Raw genomic sequence first — 19,111 nt, 5'->3', positions numbered from 1 at the left:
GCTCGCATTTGTTTATTAGGTCTGTGTGTGGGAGGTGTCCCTGAAAACTGTATAGTGAGTTCTTAGTGTGTAGGTGAACACTTCCCTAGCTTCCCCTGTGAAACTATTATACTATGATATATTATATTATACTATTATACTACTCTTCCCCCCCCCCATCCCCTTGAAATTACATGGATAGTACACTGGGACCTGGGGTACAATTAAGACAGTTTGCAGTTGTTTATTAGGTCATTCCCCATGCTGTTTATACATTCACCAAATCATAACGTAATTGCCAAATTTGCCGTCTCTTATCAAAGAGAAAATGCAACAAGTGATTGTGATGTTAAAAGTCTGCAGTAAAGCTGAAGTAAAGCTTTAAAGTATATAATGGCTATGTCTCCCTCACACTCCTGACGAAAGCCAGTAATATGTTGCGACCACCGTTGCACAACTCTGCAAATTCTGCAAAACAAGGTCATCTCGTCCCAAAGTATTGCAGTCGATTGCAGCGATGACTGGTGGGCCTAGATTATCGTACACAAAATTAGGCTATCCTTTTGGGCACATCTTTAGGGTAAAGTCCATCAGAATTTTATCCCAAAATATAAATTGCTTAACATTTGTCTGCATTTTTAAGAAAAGTACTTTCGTACATGCTTTGAGTCTCCATAAACTTGGAGATGTCTACTACTTAGCCCGAAGCCTAGCCTAGCCTAGCCTAGCCTAGCTTAGCCTAGCCAACATAATAAGAGGATTATATCTTATAGGCAGAACTTTAGTCTGAAGATGATAAAGCAAAGAGATAACGTTGCTACCAGTCATGTTTCTCCAAAAGGGAAGTTAGAGACGTTTGGTTTTTGAAAAGATGAACAAAATTGTTGAGATATGAAATGTCTTGTCGTGACAATAGCAAGATCTATATTTAAGACAAACCATTATACCCCACCCCCCCCAAAAAAAAGGAACAGTTTTGTGCTTATGATATATCTTTGTGAAGTGAAACATGTTGTTATTGCATTTCACATAGCCAGCTTTTATGAAATATTTCACTTTGCCCTGCGGTCTACTTCAGGTGCCTCCCTCCGTCAATGTGAATCCATTTATCGGTGGAATAGATGAGGTCATGTTCAACCAGGCTCCACTGGGAATATGGAACTTTGCAAATGCTGTCAACGTTGACCAGGGTGTCCTCAGGTAATTTTTAAGCCATGATTGAGGTGTTGGTGGTTGGAGGGAGGTAGGTATGGTGTGTTGCTGGGGAGGGGGCGGTGTAGGAGAGTAACCGTAACTGTGGTAACCAAAGATTATTAAATACAAATATTTGTAATACCGATGATTATTAATCATGAAAGAGTATTTCTTAAGCAAGAAGTTTGAATTTCGGTTTTGCCAAATTCTTATCAAAACTCCATAACTGAGTACGCAAAATAAGACACCATTCTCAGGTTTCTCACCAAAAGGAGGTTAATGGACAAGAAGTAAATATAATATTCCTCAATATTCTAAAAGAGGGTAAGGGCGGTGGGGGGTGGGGGGGTGGAGAAGGGTGATTGGGTGGGAGGGGGAGGAGGGTGATTGGGGGGTCACAAACCTTCTGCAGTGTGCTATCTTGCTTAGAACTAGATGGGAATTTCTGCTGGCAATTATAAATGCTACCATATACATTAGAAATGAAAAAAATAAATGTCAGTATCTTTACCCTTAGAAAGTATTTTGAATAAACTTAAGTTACAAATGAAAGCTATCCTTTAATTTGGAATTTCCTCTTTCCTCCCCCCTCTTTTTCTTTGTCAGGAATGTGACGGACTTGTCACAGGAAGCAGATCCAAACGATATTGGCAGCATTTTGTTTGATGGTAACGGTTTCTTGAAGGTACTAAATCCAACAAGTAATGGAGCTGTCTTCACCCAAACCCTGTCGTTTAAGACGCTGTCGCCAGAGGGACTTGTAATGTTTGGAAGGAAAGGAGTAAGTACAGACAAAACAACACAGCCAAAGGGAATGTGCTTTCATTACACCCTGGCTAGGATTGCAAGGAAGGGGAAAAGGAGGGCAAGGGGGAGGGCAAGGGGAGGGAGTTGGCTATGAAACTGGAAAGTTGTGTGTTGAGGCTTGTAGCCAGAAGTTTGGAGTTTTGAACCCTGAACGGCCCAAGTGAAGGTATCTAGTTCTCTCGAGTACCTGTTCATACTCCCCTCCACTTGTCCCACCTTCTCCCCCTCCTCCCCCAGCTGTAAAGATGAATTTTCCAAATAAAGAAAATGTCAAATTTCATTCCACTTGGTTAATGGTTTTGTCACCTGACATGGTTATGCCATTACAAGAAGATTGCTTCCAAGACCAGCACTCTTCTGTTCAATGTGGTTGTGTACAATGATACAGGGGTCTCCCTTTGAAATGCTTGAAATGAGGTAGGGCAGGAGAAGAGGAAGATAGGGGTAGGAGAGGGGGAAGATAGGGGAGGGGCAAGATAGGGGAGGGGAAAAGATAGGGGAGGGGGTGAGATAGGGGAGGGGGAAGATAGGGGAGGGGCAAGATAGGGGAGGGGGAGGATAGGTGAGTGGAGAATAGGGGAAGGGGAGATAGGGGAGGGGGAAAGATAGGGGAGGGGGCAAGATAGGGGAGGGGGAGGATAGGGGAAGGGGAGGATAGGGGAAGAGGAGGATAGGGGAATGGAAAGATAGGGAGGGGAAGATAGGGGAGGGGGAGTGAAAAAGCTGTAAGGTGATACATCATGCCCCCTAACAAATTTAAAGTTGACAGACATTTGGAAATTTGGAGGAAATCTATGGACGAAGAAATGCATCTGGATACCAAAGAAACAGACTAGATTTTTGGACATGGAAATAGTTCATCTCCAGCATTTCACCTAAGAGTTAGGCTGTTCAAATATTTCTGCTTGGTAGAGGTAAAACTTATAGTAATATATCTGTAATAGATAAAATTAGCAACTCTGATGAAAGCCATCATGATTGCTATGTATTGTATTGTTATACCAAGATGCTGATATGTATTGTCCAGTTCCCTGAGACGGCATTGAAAGTCAATTCTTTTTGGTGGTTGGAGGGGGGGGGGGGAGTGATGTGTGAGGGATTAGTTAAGGGTTGGGATTCAAGTACTTCTTTGTTATAGAATACCACTTCTCTTGACAATTTTAACATTTGTTTGTTTTCTAAATTTTCTTTCTTTTTGGCCACTTTCTTTGTCAGGAAGGAAATGAAACAACTGTAAGCAATAATATAATAAACAGATATATGACTTATCACACATATGTTAATATAATCTTTACTAATCACTCCACAGCTGTGGAATCATACATTTGAGCTTAGAAAGGTTGAATATGTATTCCAAACTCGGGAGGATATTGTAGACCTTTCATCCTTTCAAAGTTGAATAACTACTAAGAGTGCACTTTCTAAGAGAGAGCCTCTTGTAGTCCGTGCTTGGAAAATAACATCTCTCCTAAACTTTCAAACAAAAATCACAAAGCTACTGGACTACTGTTTGGTAAATACACTGAACAAATGTTAATTATCGAGTAGATCATTTATTCCATTTTTGGAGGCTAACCCAAATATTAGTTCAGACATTTCCATATTCATTTAATCATGTCATACTAAATACTCATCAATAATTGTACAGTATTTGAATATTGCTTCATTAGTTGAAATAAAACTGGGCTGTTTTGTATTAATTAACTGCATCAGGAAGGGGTTATTATCGGATAATTATCACAAATTCAAAAATTTTGAAAAACATTTTTTGGTGCATACGTTGCCCTCTGACGTGTAACTGATAGACTGACTGATAGAATTCAAATTTAAATTAATATACTTACTCTTCAGGTTAAACTTATGCACAACTTTATTCAGAGTTATATTTCGGAACTTATACATATATACACTCAAATTTGTACAACATATTTGTATCCTTTCACACATAACCATGAACTTAAACATTGAAGGACAAAAAAAGAAAAGAAATTGGTACCATATTGAACTGGAGCCCATCCTTGTTTCCCTAACCTTCACCCATTAAATACCAAGGAACTTTATGGAGGAAGCAAAAGTGGTCTATTCTCTTTGGTTTTGTGTGGAATTAGGCAAGATTTGGTGGCAGTATACCCTTATCACTAAAGGGAAAACCAGGTACATGAGCAAACAATCTCTTATTAAAGTCAACCAAAAAGCTGAAATAACGCAAAAAAGGAAAAAATTCTCCAACTTTTTCAAACTGAAAAGAAAAAAAGCCACATATTTTATTAACTTTGTTCAGAACATTGCAGTAGTGAATGGAGTGGAAAGTTTGGATAAGGTTGTTTAAATTTTGGATTGCAGGCTTCCGGGGAATCAATTTTACTTTGTCGCTGAGAGTGGGAGATTTTGAAAAGGCTTGGATTGTGGTAGGAAAAGATCCTGGTCTTTTCTGTTTTCTCGTTTATATTTCCATAGTAACAGGCCAAAAGTTTATCCACATCATAGGTTACATCCAATTGCCATGTTTTTTTTTTTTTTTGTACAACTTTGGCTCTGTATCTTTACCAAAAGAAAACAGTATTCTGCTTGATCCATTCATTTATAGTGGTTAAAATACAATCCTGTTTGTCATTTCCTACTTGCTCTCAAGAATATATTTGATAATATGACAGTTGGAAGGTATTTACAGTGAGCGACACCCCTTCCCCCCCCCCCCACCAGTCCTCCCACCTCTTACTCCATAGAGCCATCTTTCTCAACCTGTAGTGAAAAATGTGAGGCATTTGTGCGGTACATGGAGGTTCACAAGAATCTGTGGGAAAAAAATGGCATCCATAATTGCCGATCGGGTGTATCAACGTTTGACTGTCTTGTCTGTATTGCCAAGACCCATCAGAACAAGCCCTATGAAGTGTCATCGCAGGCCTAGGAAACCATAATTGTTCATACCTCTGTCTCCACCCCTCATAGGGCTGAAGTCATTAGTTGATAACCCCCTATGTCTGGGAGGTGGAGCAACCTGTGAAACCTATAGCCATAGAAGATGCATCAAACTGACGAGTTTATTTATAGCGAAGTTTGGTCACCTTGCTTACTTCTTCTCGTATTGTCGGGTCAAAGTGATAGACGAACGCCTCATACCTTCCCTTACCACTTGTCCACGTGACTCGTACAAAAATAAGAAGGGGGGAACATCGTTGATGTCAGTTTATTAAGAGTCAATTGTTTTTTTCTTATTTTCTCCAATAGTCTGACTTCATATCTGTGGAGCTGAGTGGAGGCAAGGTCCTACTGAGAGTCTCGATCGACGGTGAGACGAAGGTACTGAGGACGTCAAGGAAATACAACAACGGCCAATGGACATTGGTGGACATTGCCAAGTTTGGGGAGCTGACCTTCGAAGTGAACCAAATGGGCAGGTCAGTTTATGGAGCGGGGCGGAGCGGGGAGAAATCCATGTAGAATTGTAATGTAATAGGATACCAACCATTCTCCCACCCTCTCCTCTCCACATCCCCACACTCCCACCCTCTCCTCCTTTGCATAGTGTCTAGAGAATTTAGTTGTATGTTCTATCTTGCAACATGGCATAACTTTGCATTGTCTTGATCAATCAGTGGAATATCTTCGAGTTAGATGGATATTTTATCGTTTCTTTGATCGAACATTTTGGTGTACGTCAGGAACAGATCAATGCGTGCTTCCTTGGTAGTTAAAAAGCCTCCTTTAACGACACCAGATTGTGAGCCAGTGTTAAATGATGCCCTACGTAAAAAACTTGTTCGAGTCTGTTTAGTTTGCTTCTGTACGCTTCTCTTCGTCAAGTCTGTTTCGTACGCTTGTAATTTCTAGTGTCTGCTTGTTTTCCACAGAGATCGTGAATCATTGGCTGTCGAATTTGAAACGATGGAGTCGATGAACCCCATCAAGTACCTCTACTATGGAGGACTGGTTGGCATTAAAGATAGCCAATATGTGTAAGTAGAATCAAAAGGCATTTATGTCGTGAATGTAACCATGAATGAGCGAGTACAATCTTTTACTGTTAACTAGCATTACATTGTAACGTTTGAGGATGACATTGGGGCAGAGTTTTTAGTCTTGATATTGTTATTATATCTGTGTTGGTCCAAAAAAGAGAGAGAGAAATCAGAAGGACCTTGTTTTTTTTAATGACTCGGTTATTCTTTCAAATCCAGAGATGTTACCAGACGTGGATTCCTTGGCTGTCTGAAAGAGGTTCTAATTATACGTGACCTGATTGACCTCAATGCAGGAGTTAGGTCAAAGGGTATCTACCCTAACTGTATTGCTCAGGTACGTAACAAAAAGAAGAAGTGATCTACAAAAGATCGAAATATGCGGCTGTTTTGACACCTCCGTTTTTCCTTAAGTATATTATGAGTATACATATCAGTATACATAATTCTTTGCAAAATACTTTTAAGGTGGGGGGTGGTGGGGGAAAGGGATGTGGTCCCCTCTGACCCATTTCTCTTCCGGCGTGGGTACTGTGTACACAAAAGAGCTAACATGTTGCTAAGTGGGAGGGAGGGAGGGAATGTATAATTTGTGGGCACTATTTAAGATGTAGAACGGAAGGGGGATGGGGGGGGCAGAGAAAGATGAAATAATGCATAACCTCAATTTAGCTAGGTATGTTTGTACTGTTATTTGAGAATCACTTCATTATGGAGATATAATAAGGTTTTATTTTTACACAGGACACTCGCTTAGTATCTTTCCCGGCACCATTCGGAGGGTTCGTAAAACTCCAACCAACAGACTTTTACGGCGTCGGTGAATTGTCCCTGAACTTCCGAGCTCAACGACCTTCTGGATTAATTGCGTATCTGTCAGATGCTAGTCACGTAAGTGTTATTTTCAGTCAATGATAATAAAAAAAGGGGGAAAAAAGTTATGTGTATTTGCAGAAATGCACGTTTCTCTTAATTTCAAAATTGCTAGCTTGTTCTCTGGGGTGGGGGTGTATTATATCAGATTTCCAGATCAAAATAACATTTTAAGTAAAACTATTCCTAACCTTTGTTCCCATCTTTGTCAATAGGTAAACGTCCTCGTCCTGCAACTCGTCAATGGCCAAGTGGAAGCTGTGTTTGGCAAAGAAAATGACGAATTCACCAGACTCGTGTCCAACCTAGATTTTTACGACAATGGCGAGTGGCATTCCGTCAGTGTCTCCAAGCTGTCAGGACGAGAGTACGTCTTTTCTTTGGGTTGGGGGGGGGGGGGGAGAATGAAATATATTTTATTGGCTGCGTAGTTTTACTAAATATCCCCCCGGTCAAGTAATACATTGCATGCGTACCCTAATCATACTCTGTAGCTGTTTTTGATACTATTGTGTGGGGTTTTGTAAATTTTAATCCTCGACTGCAATGTTGTGTTTATATTATTTCTGGGCGATTCGTTTCTGTTTCCAGAAGAGGAAGAACCAAGTTAAGTCATGATAGCTACAAAGTGTTATCTTGCTTTGTTTGATTTCGCTCTTCACTCATGGAGCCTTTTCCCAGATCTTTGAAAGCATTTCTGTCGTGAATGTTAAGTATTGTAGGCCTGATGTGCGAATGTGTCGTTGAACTGTACTTGCAATTGTCTGCAACAGTATGTACAAATCCAATTCTAAAGAACATATTATACAGAGATGTAGAATTTACATAACAGTAGGAAATGTTTTGGAAAAGTATCTGGCAAACCTTGATTGAGTCTCATTATCACCACGACGATGAAACTGATGGCGATGTAAAGTAGTAAAGTATCAAAAAAGGATTTTGAAAACAAAATAGGACTGACATTTGTAGATTGTTTACGATGATATCAAAACTAACCATTCACAGTGTTCCATTCGTAGAGTAACTAATACAATGCAATGGGATAAAATGCAATGGAATATAATGCAATGCATTGCAATTGGAATACATTACCATACAATACTTTCCAAAACGGTACTATACAAGTCAATACTAAACAATTCAGTGCAGTGCAATACAATACAATACGGAACTCTTCAATACTATACATTACCATACAATACTTTACAATACTATATAATACATAACTAGACATACAGTGCAATGCAATGGAATATAATACAATGCAATGCAATTGGAATACAATACTTAACTATACAATTCTATACTAAACAATGTAGTGCAATACAATACAATACGGTTCTATGCAATACATTACCATACAATACATATATAATACATATATAATACATTACTATACAATACAGTGCAATGAAATGGAATATAATATAATATGGAACTGTTCAATACAATACATTACCATACAATACTTTACAATACTATATAATACATAACTAGACATACAGTGCAATGCAATGGAATATAATACAATGCAATTGGAATACAATACCATACAAAACTTAACTATACAATTCAGTACTAAGCAATATAGTGCAATACAATACAATACGGTTCTATGCAATACATTACCATACAATACTTAACAATACTATATAATACAATGCAATATATATATAATGCAATGCAATGGAATATAATATAATATAATACAATGCAATTAGAAATACAACACTTTACAATGCTATACTATAAAATTCAATACTATACTATACAATATAGTGTAGTGCAATACAATACAATACCGTACTGTTCTATGCAAAACAATACACATAATTCGATACCATGCACACAGTACAATACAAATTAGAACAAAGGCAGTCATTGTTGCACTCACTCCTTTCTTTTACCTTTGTCTCATCAGAGTGAGCCTAAGGGTCAACGATGTCGATGAAACAAGCGGCAATTTCCGAACAAGGACTACCGTAATCGCGGGTGACTTGCTATTTATTGGAGGACTGCCATCTATTACGTACAACACTGAAGCCCTTCCTGATCTACAGCCATTTGTAGGCTGCATATCTAATGTAGCAGTTGGCTTTGAGTAAGTTGTTGTAAGATCGGTGGTATTTCATGCGGCAGTAACGGTCTGTGACAAAATGTCCAGTCATCCGGGCTAGTGTAACCAACACCGATGGGGTAAAAATACGACAGGCTTTTAAATAGTACATGCTCCCTCGGGTAGAACTTAAGATAATTAGCAGATTTAGCTTGGTTTCCTCAAAAACACATTTCTGAAGATTTTGCCCCTTTTCTTGCTTTTCGTTGTGCATCTTACATTGGATATCCTTGTCTAGCTGTTGTGGAAATCAACCCTGAAAGCATAGTAAGGATAGTAAGGGCAAATATATAAACACTAATATTGACCCCATGATGCTATATTTGTGAGGTAGGTAAGGTTAAGCTGGGGCTGGACGGGGGTGGAAGGGGGGGGGTGACTGTGGAGGGAGGAGGATATATTGGAACTGTCAGTCAGTTGCATTTTGTAAGTAGCATTTCTTCATCTAGAGAAGTACGCAAACAATATCGCACGCATCGAGAATAATTGTACGTCCTTTAAACATCGCTATTCGGTTCTCGGAATTCTCTTTTCTGACAGAGTGAAGAACTTTGCAGACAGAATAACAGATCACAGTGCTGATTATAACTTGTGTCAGGAGGAGGCAGCCATATTCTCGGAGCAACCTCCTGTTGCCGGAGCGACCACCACCGTCGCCTCACAGACATCGACAAGCAGTGTTTTCGAAGAGTGTAGACTCGGGCAGCTGGGTTCGTCTGGAGCGGATCCACTGGATGCCGGGGCGGGTTTCTTTGGTGCTACAAACGAGAGCAGATACGAATACGAGTCCTTGGGCAGGGATTATCCTACCGAGTGAGTCAAATGTAGCATTCGTAAGCAATATTTGGCCACAATTTGGACACTTTTGGACACAGCTCAGTGGTTAATGCCAGTGCCTTTCAATCATAAGGTCCCGAATTCGAGTCAATCCAAGATTAATTTTTGTCGTCCAGTTACAGAGTTGTTGACAATTGACAATTCATAATCATGGACGTTAAAATATGAATCTACGAGACTGACTTCGGTCAGCTCGCAGCTTTGATAAGCTAATGATGGCTTCTTCGCGAGTTCCTGCTTGCAGGAGGATCCAAAATACATACATATATACATTCTTGGTCCCACAGACTTATATCGAGTAACAGTATTCCACGTAACCGAAAGCTCGGAAATCTGTCCCAAAAAAAAAAAAAACCATAACTTCTTCCCCTCGACATTTGGAATCAGAAGTGATTGGTTGGTCTAAATAAAACATTAATGTTGTGATATGGGAATTTGAGTTTTTCTTACATGTTGAACATATTAACAGGAAAGCGCCTCTCAAATTTAGAAGACTGTAAATCAAAACAGGGGAGTATTACCCCTTCCTTCAACTTCTCCTGAATGTTAACGTAAACTCCAAGCAGCATTGTCTTCCAGGCAAGTTTGTGCAAGTAAAATGCTCTGTTTGAGACGAACCATTCAGTATGCGCATATCTTCTGTGTGAAATCTGCCAGCTCCCCATTGACTGGCCGATGTAATAGTGTGACCTGACCGACATTTCTGAACAACATTTCCGACCTTCTCTCAGGACCGACATTTTTCTGACGGAATATTTCTGTACATATTTTCTTTTTACCTTAAATTTTGAACCAACTGGCAGATAATTTTTGCCTGGTTGAATGATTAGCTGATATGATTAGCTGCTGTCGTGAACCTGTTAATTATCCAATGTTGTTTCATATCTCTCCTCGTATAAATTTCCTCTGCAGAGATGAAATGTCATTCGGTTTGAAGACGGCCGCAGAGTTTGGTGTCCTGTACTATGCCTCGGATAACAGGCAGTTTGATTACACCTCCCTCTATTTGTCTGGTGGAAAGCTCATCTATTCCTTTGACTACGGCACAGGGTCACAGGAAATCGAGTCCGATATACAAGTCAACGACAACCAGTGGCATCAGGTAAGGGAACTTTAGAAGCATGTCGGTACTTAATATCTGTATGTGGTACCATGGAGTACAATACCAGCTAAAGTGTGCTTGTACTAGATTAGGTGAGTACAAAATATCAGATAAGGGATAAGGAGTGCCCTTGGCATCAGGTAAAGTGATGTTTAGAAGCTGTCGGTACTTAATATCTGTATGAGGTACCATGGAGTACAATACCAGCTAAAGTGTGCTTGTACTAGGTTAGGTTGGTACAAAATATCAGATAAGGGATAAGGAGTGCCCTTGGCATCAGGTAAAGTGATGTTTAGAAGCTGTCGGTACTTAATATCTGTATGAGGTACCATGGAGTACAATACCAGCTAAAGTGTGCTTGTACTAGGTTAGGTTGGTACAAAATATCAGATAAGGGATAAGGAGTGCCCTTGGCATCAGGTAAAGTGATGTTTAGAAGCATGTCGGTACTTAATATCTGTATAGGGTACAGTGGAGTACAATACCAGCTAAAGTGTGCTTGTACTAGGTTAGGTTGGTACAAAATATCAGATAAGGGATAAAGGAGTGCCCTTGGCATCAGGTAAAGTGATGTTTAGAAGCATGTCGGTACTTAATATCTGTATAGGGTACAGTGGAGTACAATACCAGCTAAAGTGTGCTTGTACTAGGTTAGGTGAGTACAAAATATCAGATAAGGGATAAAGGAGTGCCCTTGGCATCAGGTAAAGTGATGTTTAGAAGCATGTCGGTACTTAATATCTGTATAGGGTACAGTGGAGTACAATACCAGCTAAAGTGTGCTTGTACTAGGTTAGGTTGGTACAAAATATCAGATAAGGGATAAGGAGTGCCCTTGGCATCAGGTAAAGTGATGTTTAGAAGCTGTCGGTACTTAATGTCTGTATGAGGTACCATGGAGTACAATACCAGCTAAAGTGTGCTTATACTAGGTTAGGTTGGTACAAAATATCAGATAAGGGATAAGGAGTGCCCTTGGCATCAGGTAAAGTGATGTTTAGAAGCTGTCGGTACTTAATATCTGTATGAGGTACCATGGAGTACAATACCAGTTAAGTGTGTCTGTACTAGGTTAGGTGAGTACAAAATATCAGATAATGGATAAGGAGTGCCCTGGTGGGAGGTGGAAGGTCAGGGGGAGGAGGAGGAGGGTCAGGCAGAGGAGGAGAAAGCTCAGGGGGAGGAGGAGCAGGGTCAGGGGGAGGAGGAGGAAGGTCAGGGGGAGGAGGAGGAAGGTCAGGGGGAGGAGGAGGAAGGTCAGGGGGAGGTGGAGGAAGGTCAGGGGGAGGAGGAAGGTCAGGGGGAGGAGGAGGAGGGTCAGGGGGAGGAGGAGCAGGGTCAGGGGGAGGAGCAGGGTCAGGGGGAGGAGGAGGAAGGTCAGGGGGAGGAGGAGGAAGGTCAGGGGGAGAAGGAGGAAGGTCAGGGGGAGGTGGAGGAAGGTCAGGGGGAGGAGGAGGAAGGTCAGGGGGAGGAGGAGGAAGGTCAGGGGGAGGAGGAGGAAGGTCAGGGGGAGGAGGAGGAAGGTCAGGGGGAGGAGGAGGAAGGTCAGGGGGAGGAGGAGGAAGGTCAGGGGGAGGAGGAGGAAGGTCAGGGGGAGGTGGAGAAAGGTCAGGGGAGGAGGAGGAAGGTCAGGGGGAGGTGGAGGAAGGTCAGGAGGAGGAGGAGGAAGGTCAGGGGGAGGAGGAGGAGGGTCAGGGAGAGGAGAAAGGTCAGGGGGAGGAGGAGCAGGGTCAGGGGGAGGAGGAGGAGGAGCAGGGTCAGGAGGAGGAGGAGGAAGGTCAGGGGGAGGAGGAGGAGGGTCAGGGAGAGGAGGAGAAAGGTCAGGGGGAGGAGGAGCAGGGTCAGGGGGAGGAGGAGCAGGGTCAGGGGGAGGAGGAGCAGGGTCAGGGGGAGGTGGAGGAAGGTCAGGGGGAGGAGGAGCAGGGTCAGGGGGAGGAGGAGGAAGGTCAGGGGGAGGAGGAGGAAGGTCAGGGGGAGGAGGAGGAAGGTCAGGGGGAGGTGGAGGAAGGTCAGGGGGAGGAGGAGGAAGGTCAGGGGGAGGTGGTGGAAGGTCAGGGGGAGGAGGAGGAGGAAGGTCAGGGGGAGGAGGAGGAGGAAGGTCAGGGGGAGGATGAGGAAGGTCAGGGGGAGGTGGAGGAAGGTCAGGGGAGGACGAGGAAGGTCAGGGGGAGGAGGAGGAAGGTCAGGGGTAGGTGGAGGAAGGTCAGGGGGAGAAGGAGGAAGGTCGGGGAGGAGGAGGAAGGTCAGGGGGAGGAGGAGGAAGGTCAGGGGGAGGAGGAGGAAGGTCAGGGGCAGGTGGAGGAAGGTCAGGGGGAGGTGGAGGAAGGTCAGGGGAGGAGGAAGGTCAGGGGGGAGGAGGAAGGTCAGGGGAGGAGGAGGAAGGTCAGGGGAGGTGGAGGAAGGTCAGGGGGGGTGGAGGAAGGTCAATGGGAGGTGGAGGAAGGTCAGGGGGAGGAGGAGGAAGGTCAGGGGGAGGAGGAGGAAGGTCAGGGGGAGAAGGAGGAAGGTCAGGGGGAGGAGGAGGAAGGTCAGGGGGAGGAGGAGGAAGGTCAGGGGGAGGAGGAGGAAGGTCAGGGGGAGGTGGAGGAAGGTCAGGGGGAGGTTGAGGAAGGTCAGGGGGAGGAGGAGGAAGGTCAGGGGGGAGGAGGAAGGTCAGGGGGAGGAGGAGGAAGGTCAGGGGGAGGTGGAGGAAGGTCAGGGGGAGGAGGAGGAAGATCAGGGGGAGGAGGAGGAAGGTCAGGGGGAGGAGGAGGAAGGTCAGGGGGAGGAGGAGGATGGTCAGGGGGAGGAGGAGGAAGGTCAGGGGAGGAGGAGAAAGGTCAGGGGGAGGAGGAAGGTCAGGGGGAGGTGGAGGAAGGTCAGGGGGAGGTGGAGGAGGGTCAGGGAGAGGAGTAGAAAGGTCAGGGGGAGGAGGAAGGTCAGGGGAGGAGGAGGAAGGTCAGGGGGAGGAGGAGCAGGGTCAGGGGGAGGAGGAGCAGGGTCAGGGTCAGGGGGAGGAGGAGGAAGGTCAGGGGGAGGAGGAGGAAGGTCAGGGGGAGGAGGAGGAAGGTCAGGGGGAGGAGGAGGAAGGTCAGGGGGAGGAGGAGGAAGGTCAGAGGGAGGAGGAGGAAGGTCAGGGGGAGGGAAAAGTTTCAGAAGGATGGAGGGCCACCACTGGTTGGTTTCGTACTTTTCTTATCGGTCCTGACTTCTACCACTGCGACATCTGTCGGTAGTCGGCCATTGGTGGAACATACATTAATACATACACGCACACTTACACACATAAATGCATACATAATATGAGCCTAATCATCTTGTACCATTTCTTGAACACCAGATCAGAACTCTGAGAGATGGTTTCCTAGGTATCATCTTCGTCGATGGCATCAATGTCGGAGAGGGCATCCTCAGAGGTAGCAGTCGTTACCTCTCTGTGGAAACACCGCTATTCGTGGGGGGTCTGCCACCGTCGTGGTCCGCTACCGATGTGCCAGTAAGTAATTTGACCTTTCTCTCGTATCTTTGTATCTTTTCTCTGTTTGAGTCGAGTTTTCCACATAATCATGTTTGATACGGTTGAACCGAAACACAAAGCAAAATCTGGTCCTACATACTGCAGGAGGACTAAGGAAATTAGTCATTCGTAGCAACCAATTTATTCCCATATTTCGTAGCATCAAATTAATCTCTTTTTTTGTGGAATGGCACTAATGGGCTTCGTTAGACAATTAAATGCTCTTTAGTTGCATTAGTACAACAAGAAGTGGCTTTATACACAATGTCTCACATGATGGTCAAGCCTGCCTATGTCAAAACAGCACTCCTCAAATTCACTCGAGCATTCATAATTTGTTACTTGATCGCATATAAGCTACACCAAATACTGCCTTTAGGATGCATCCTTGAGTGCAACTAATTAATTGACCAGCCACCATATGATTGTAACCACAAGTGTGGACAGCACTACTTTCCTATGTGTGAAGACAAGTTTGGCTTGACCACTGAAATAATGCACTGTGTGTTTTAGTCATGAATTTGTGCAGAGGAGCGTTCAGTATGGTTAGCATTACCAACTCGAGTAGATATTCAATCTCCCCTGTTCTTTGGCCAAAAACAGGGGACTTGGGTAGTATTTGCTACAGGCAGGGAAGGTCATAATGCATGCAATTCCGATTGTTTGACTTTGATGTAAGCGAAGGATCAATAAGCGATGACTTTGAGCTGAGACAAACCCAAGTTTTATGTTTATTTTAAATGGTAGAGGAATTTGTGATGAAGTACTCTCCCAAATTGCTTAGATTTTTCTTGCATGGTTCGGGAAATATCCTAGTAAAAAAAAGTTGGTGTCTGACGCCTGTACCTGTGATGTCATAGCCCTGCTAGGATCTGCAACCCTTTCAGTTTTTGTTTCCTTCCCTTTGTATTTCTTTACATATATTCAAAGGCAGAATAATCAGTATTGTTGACACTAAAAAAAGAACAGTCACATCATTTAGAGCCATCTTCAGAAACTTTGATATTTAGGGATTCAGATTTAATAAAAAAAAAAGGAAAAAGAAGAAATTCATCTCAACAACAGGAAAGTCAATACATTCTCTAATATAGAACTGCAAAGCATAAATAGCCAGAGCACTTATGGCTGGATGGTTAGAGTTTGCCTTGTAAGTAAATGAACATTAAAATCTCTTGTATCTCAAAGTTGGAATGTCGTGAAAAAATGAGTAAAGAAAGTCTCCAAGAAGACAGCAATTACATAAACTAGTCCTCTTTCTCCAGCGATTGTATAAAACAAAACCGTACAAGATGCTTCTAATGTTAAGGTGGGATTTTTTTATTTGTTTTGGTTGGTTATAATATTAAATTTCTATTAACAGCCGGAGAGCAGAGTTAGTCTGATAGGCTGTATCAAGGACTTCACCGTGGACCCACCCAGGGAATTGCTCTCTGAATTTGAAGTACCCCAGTGTCAAGGTTCCAGGGAGCCTGGCGTTTTCTTTGGCCAGTTTGGTGGATACCTCGTTCTAGGTAAGTTTACAGTCCAAGCTTTCTCGATATTTGTATCATATGTGCTAAAAAATTAAAACAGACACCAACCAAGCCAGCGGACAAAAAACAAGGATTAAAAAAAAAAGCGAAAATGGAATTCTGCAATTGGAGGTTTAGTCATTTTTCTTTTGGTTTACAAACTTTTCTGTGATATGTTATAATATCCTCGTTTTAATTTTGCTATTTAATTGTTAAAAAAAAGGTTCTAACAATAAAAATTTGGCTCTTGTGCATGGGAGGGGGAGGGGGGGGGTGGGGTTAAGAGATTTAAATTTCTCTATTGGTACTTTTTCTAGTTAATTCACCCATAAGTTTGGAGCAGAGATCTCTCTCAAATATTGTTCCATGCACCTTATAATATGGCTGATCTAGAGTCCGTTAAGGAAGCATGTCCATATGTTCTGATGAAAAGAATAAGAAAAGGAAAAAGAAGAAGCAGAGAACCATTTGAGAATAAAAGTCATTTTATATGAAACCAATATTTATTTGCTTTCCTGGCAGATGCTACCTTTAGGGTTGGATTCAGTTTGGAGATCAGCTTCGAAATAAAGCCGAGGAAGAATTCTGGTACTCTCTTCTCCGTGCAGAATCCAGACATGGACTTTATGTCTCTAGAGATGAGAGAAGGAGAGGTAAGTCTTCTTTCCTTTTTGAATCATCACCCCCCCACGCCCTCTCCCCCCACCACCTACCCCCACCCGTTACCCCTCTTGCATAAATGTATGTGCTTTAAGCCAAAAAATTAGCTAGTGTGTTCTGAAAGATGCACAATCATGGTGGGTTGGGGTTTGGTTGATTTGAGTAATAATTGTAAGCTGGTCCTTGGGCTTTCCCTTACTGTATTTGATCAAATTTATCGGAGGAAACTAAGCTCTGAAACCATATAATAAACCGTATCCATCTAGAGAGAGAAGTATGGAGATATTAAATACAGATGTAACCAAAAATAAATCAAGGTTTGGTAGGGTCAAGGTATTAAATACAGCATACAAACTGTATGTAACGGTAAACGGTAAATAAGGCTACGGTTTTGACTAAAAGAATCAATCTTTCCACGTCTGCGTTTTGAAACAGTTCAAACTGATATAATTTTTTTTCTTTCCACATTTCTTTCTTATATCACTGAAGCTCATCCTGACCATCGAGAACGGTGGCGGTGAATTTGTAGCCACTTTCTCACCAGACGAGGGCAGGTTTTCTCTATGTGATGGAGAGTGGCATATCATTAAAGGTAACGAGGAGACAGATATAATCTGGTCCTTACTTGTGGGATGCATTCGTTATGTAATAACATGAGACAAAACATCCCATAGAGCATCAGGCATGATGTCTTCTAAAAGTCAATCATTCAGGGTTGAATTGATAATTGGAGCCCTTCAGTAACCACCACCTTACATGCCTACTGACCCCCCCACCCCACCACCACCCCCACATTCTTCATGTCAGAGAGTTGAACTATTTGTTCTTGTTGTTGGTTGCTTTCACGTTTTTATTTTGTTGTTTGGCGATTCGGGTGATAAGAACGCTGTCAGTGCAGCAACATTGTTTAGATACATTTGAAATGATGCGATTGGTTGAAACTATTTATTTGAGACTGCACCACAAAGCTTTCTTCTGACCTTGACCTGGTCATATGCTATGCTTTGTTTTCTTCAGTGGTAAAGGAGCGCAACCAAGCCTACATTGAAGTAGATGGTGTAAGAGGGATACAGGCATCAGGCAACCCAGCCTCTAATGAAGCCAACACCAACCACCCTCTCTTCTTTGGAGGATTGCCGAGTAAGTTATTAAGACATACACCCCCCCCCCTGCACCTCACCATATATAGAGTAGTTATGAAAAGGTAGTGGTGGAAGATGTGAAGGTGCCATCTTCTTTCTAGGGAGGGGCCATCGGTAAACTCAAAATATCTGATATGGGGAGTAACCAGTGAGAGGGAGGCGTGTGGGAAAATGTGTAAGTGGCCATTACCTTTGCTTGGAAAATTAATAAGCGAACAAGTACAAATCCCTATATGGACTACCCAAGAGAGAGATGCTTGTGGGTGTTATGTGGGAAAAGATGTGAGGGCCACCACCTTTGCTTGAAAATTTATCAAGTATTGTTAAAAGCAAAACATCCTATGTTGGGTACCAAGAGAGCTGAGGTGTGTTGAGAGAGAGAGAGAGGTAAATGGCAACCATTGAAGCTTGGAAAACTGATTAAGTATGTACCAGTATATGATATGGGTTGTTCAGAGAGGGAGAGAGACAGATAGAGGTATGTGTGTTAGTGTGTCCTTTGGGGTAAGTAAGATGGTTGTAAGGGAGGGGGTAGGGGGGGTTTGTGATATACCCACTACTTTTATATTTGAAACTAAGCAAGTAATACAAAATACATTATTTATGAATACCATTATACCGGAGAGATAGCGTGTAATATTCAATACTAAAATAAAGTAGGGCGAGAGATCAAACGAGGCCTTGTCAAAAGTTAAATTTGATTAACAAGCGACGAATCTGTTGTCACCATTTGCACTTAATACTTCTACCCGCTGAAGATAATTTTCCCCCATTTACTGATCCACAGTCGACATGGTCCACGAAGGTATTCTTGAAAACGAGGACTTCTCGGGATGCATGAGGAAGATGGTGATCCAGGGAGAAGCATTGCCCATCTCGTCAAGACGATTTGTCGGAGATGTCGACCAACGTTCGTGTCCAGCCAACTAAACCACAAAAGGAGAGGGGGTGGCTGTTCTATAACCCTCCCTAGATTAACTCTTAAACATTTTGATGCCCTTTATTAAAGTAAAGAAAAGATGTAAAGGTAATATAATAATAAAACGACCATTTTAAAAATACATAAAAATGGAAACTGCCTTAAGCAAAATTTAATACCAAGCCCCAAGTTTTGCAAAAATTTTCATTGTTTAAGGAGTACAAAATGAAACTGATGAATTTCAAAAATGAAGTTTAATTTGTCCCAAGAAAATTATTTTTTTCGCGTTTTTTTTTTTAAGTATTTGTTTGTGGCTTTCAGGGCATTTTTATAAAAGAATTGCCTGCTTGTTGTAATAGATTTTTATCCCTCGAAATCCCCGTTAAGAGAAAATGGGTTGCGTCACATACCTTCTTTAATCTTCCTGTGTTTGATATATTTTATGGATACTCCTTCATACCCTAACCTTCTCAGATCATTGGCTTCAAATCAATAAAAATTGTGATAAACCCA

At 42.4% G+C, this 19,111-nt stretch overlaps 1 protein-coding gene across 2 annotated transcripts in view; it reads left to right on the top strand.

The window, feature by feature from the left end:
• LOC139973108 (laminin subunit alpha-like) overlaps positions 1-19,111 on the top strand; it is an 87,002-nt gene extending 67,891 nt beyond the window's left edge. Inside the window, exons 60-76 of one of the 2 annotated variants that reach the window (XM_071979535.1) lie at positions 1,058-1,179; positions 1,780-1,954; positions 3,196-3,213; positions 5,212-5,381; positions 5,835-5,939; positions 6,162-6,279; positions 6,687-6,833; positions 7,031-7,182; positions 8,737-8,916; positions 9,472-9,744; positions 10,681-10,870; positions 14,190-14,345; positions 15,727-15,877; positions 16,400-16,530; positions 17,027-17,129; positions 17,555-17,677; positions 18,467-19,111. In XM_071979535.1, the coding sequence (XP_071835636.1) occupies positions 1,058-1,179; positions 1,780-1,954; positions 3,196-3,213; positions 5,212-5,381; positions 5,835-5,939; positions 6,162-6,279; positions 6,687-6,833; positions 7,031-7,182; positions 8,737-8,916; positions 9,472-9,744; positions 10,681-10,870; positions 14,190-14,345; positions 15,727-15,877; positions 16,400-16,530; positions 17,027-17,129; positions 17,555-17,677; positions 18,467-18,609 (2,457 nt within the window). In that variant the 3' untranslated portion in view covers positions 18,610-19,111. The remainder of the gene's footprint in view (positions 1-1,057; positions 1,180-1,779; positions 1,955-3,195; positions 3,214-5,211; positions 5,382-5,834; positions 5,940-6,161; positions 6,280-6,686; positions 6,834-7,030; positions 7,183-8,736; positions 8,917-9,471; positions 9,745-10,680; positions 10,871-14,189; positions 14,346-15,726; positions 15,878-16,399; positions 16,531-17,026; positions 17,130-17,554; positions 17,678-18,466) is intronic. The other variant, XM_071979536.1, reaches the window with a different exon arrangement.

Source organism: Apostichopus japonicus, chromosome 9 (assembly GCF_037975245.1).
Source record: "Apostichopus japonicus isolate 1M-3 chromosome 9, ASM3797524v1, whole genome shotgun sequence".
NCBI classification, from domain to species: Eukaryota; Metazoa; Echinodermata; class Holothuroidea; order Aspidochirotida; family Stichopodidae; genus Apostichopus; species Apostichopus japonicus.
The sequence above is the reverse complement of the archived record's forward strand: the minus strand, read 5'-3'. Positions and strand labels throughout refer to the sequence as shown.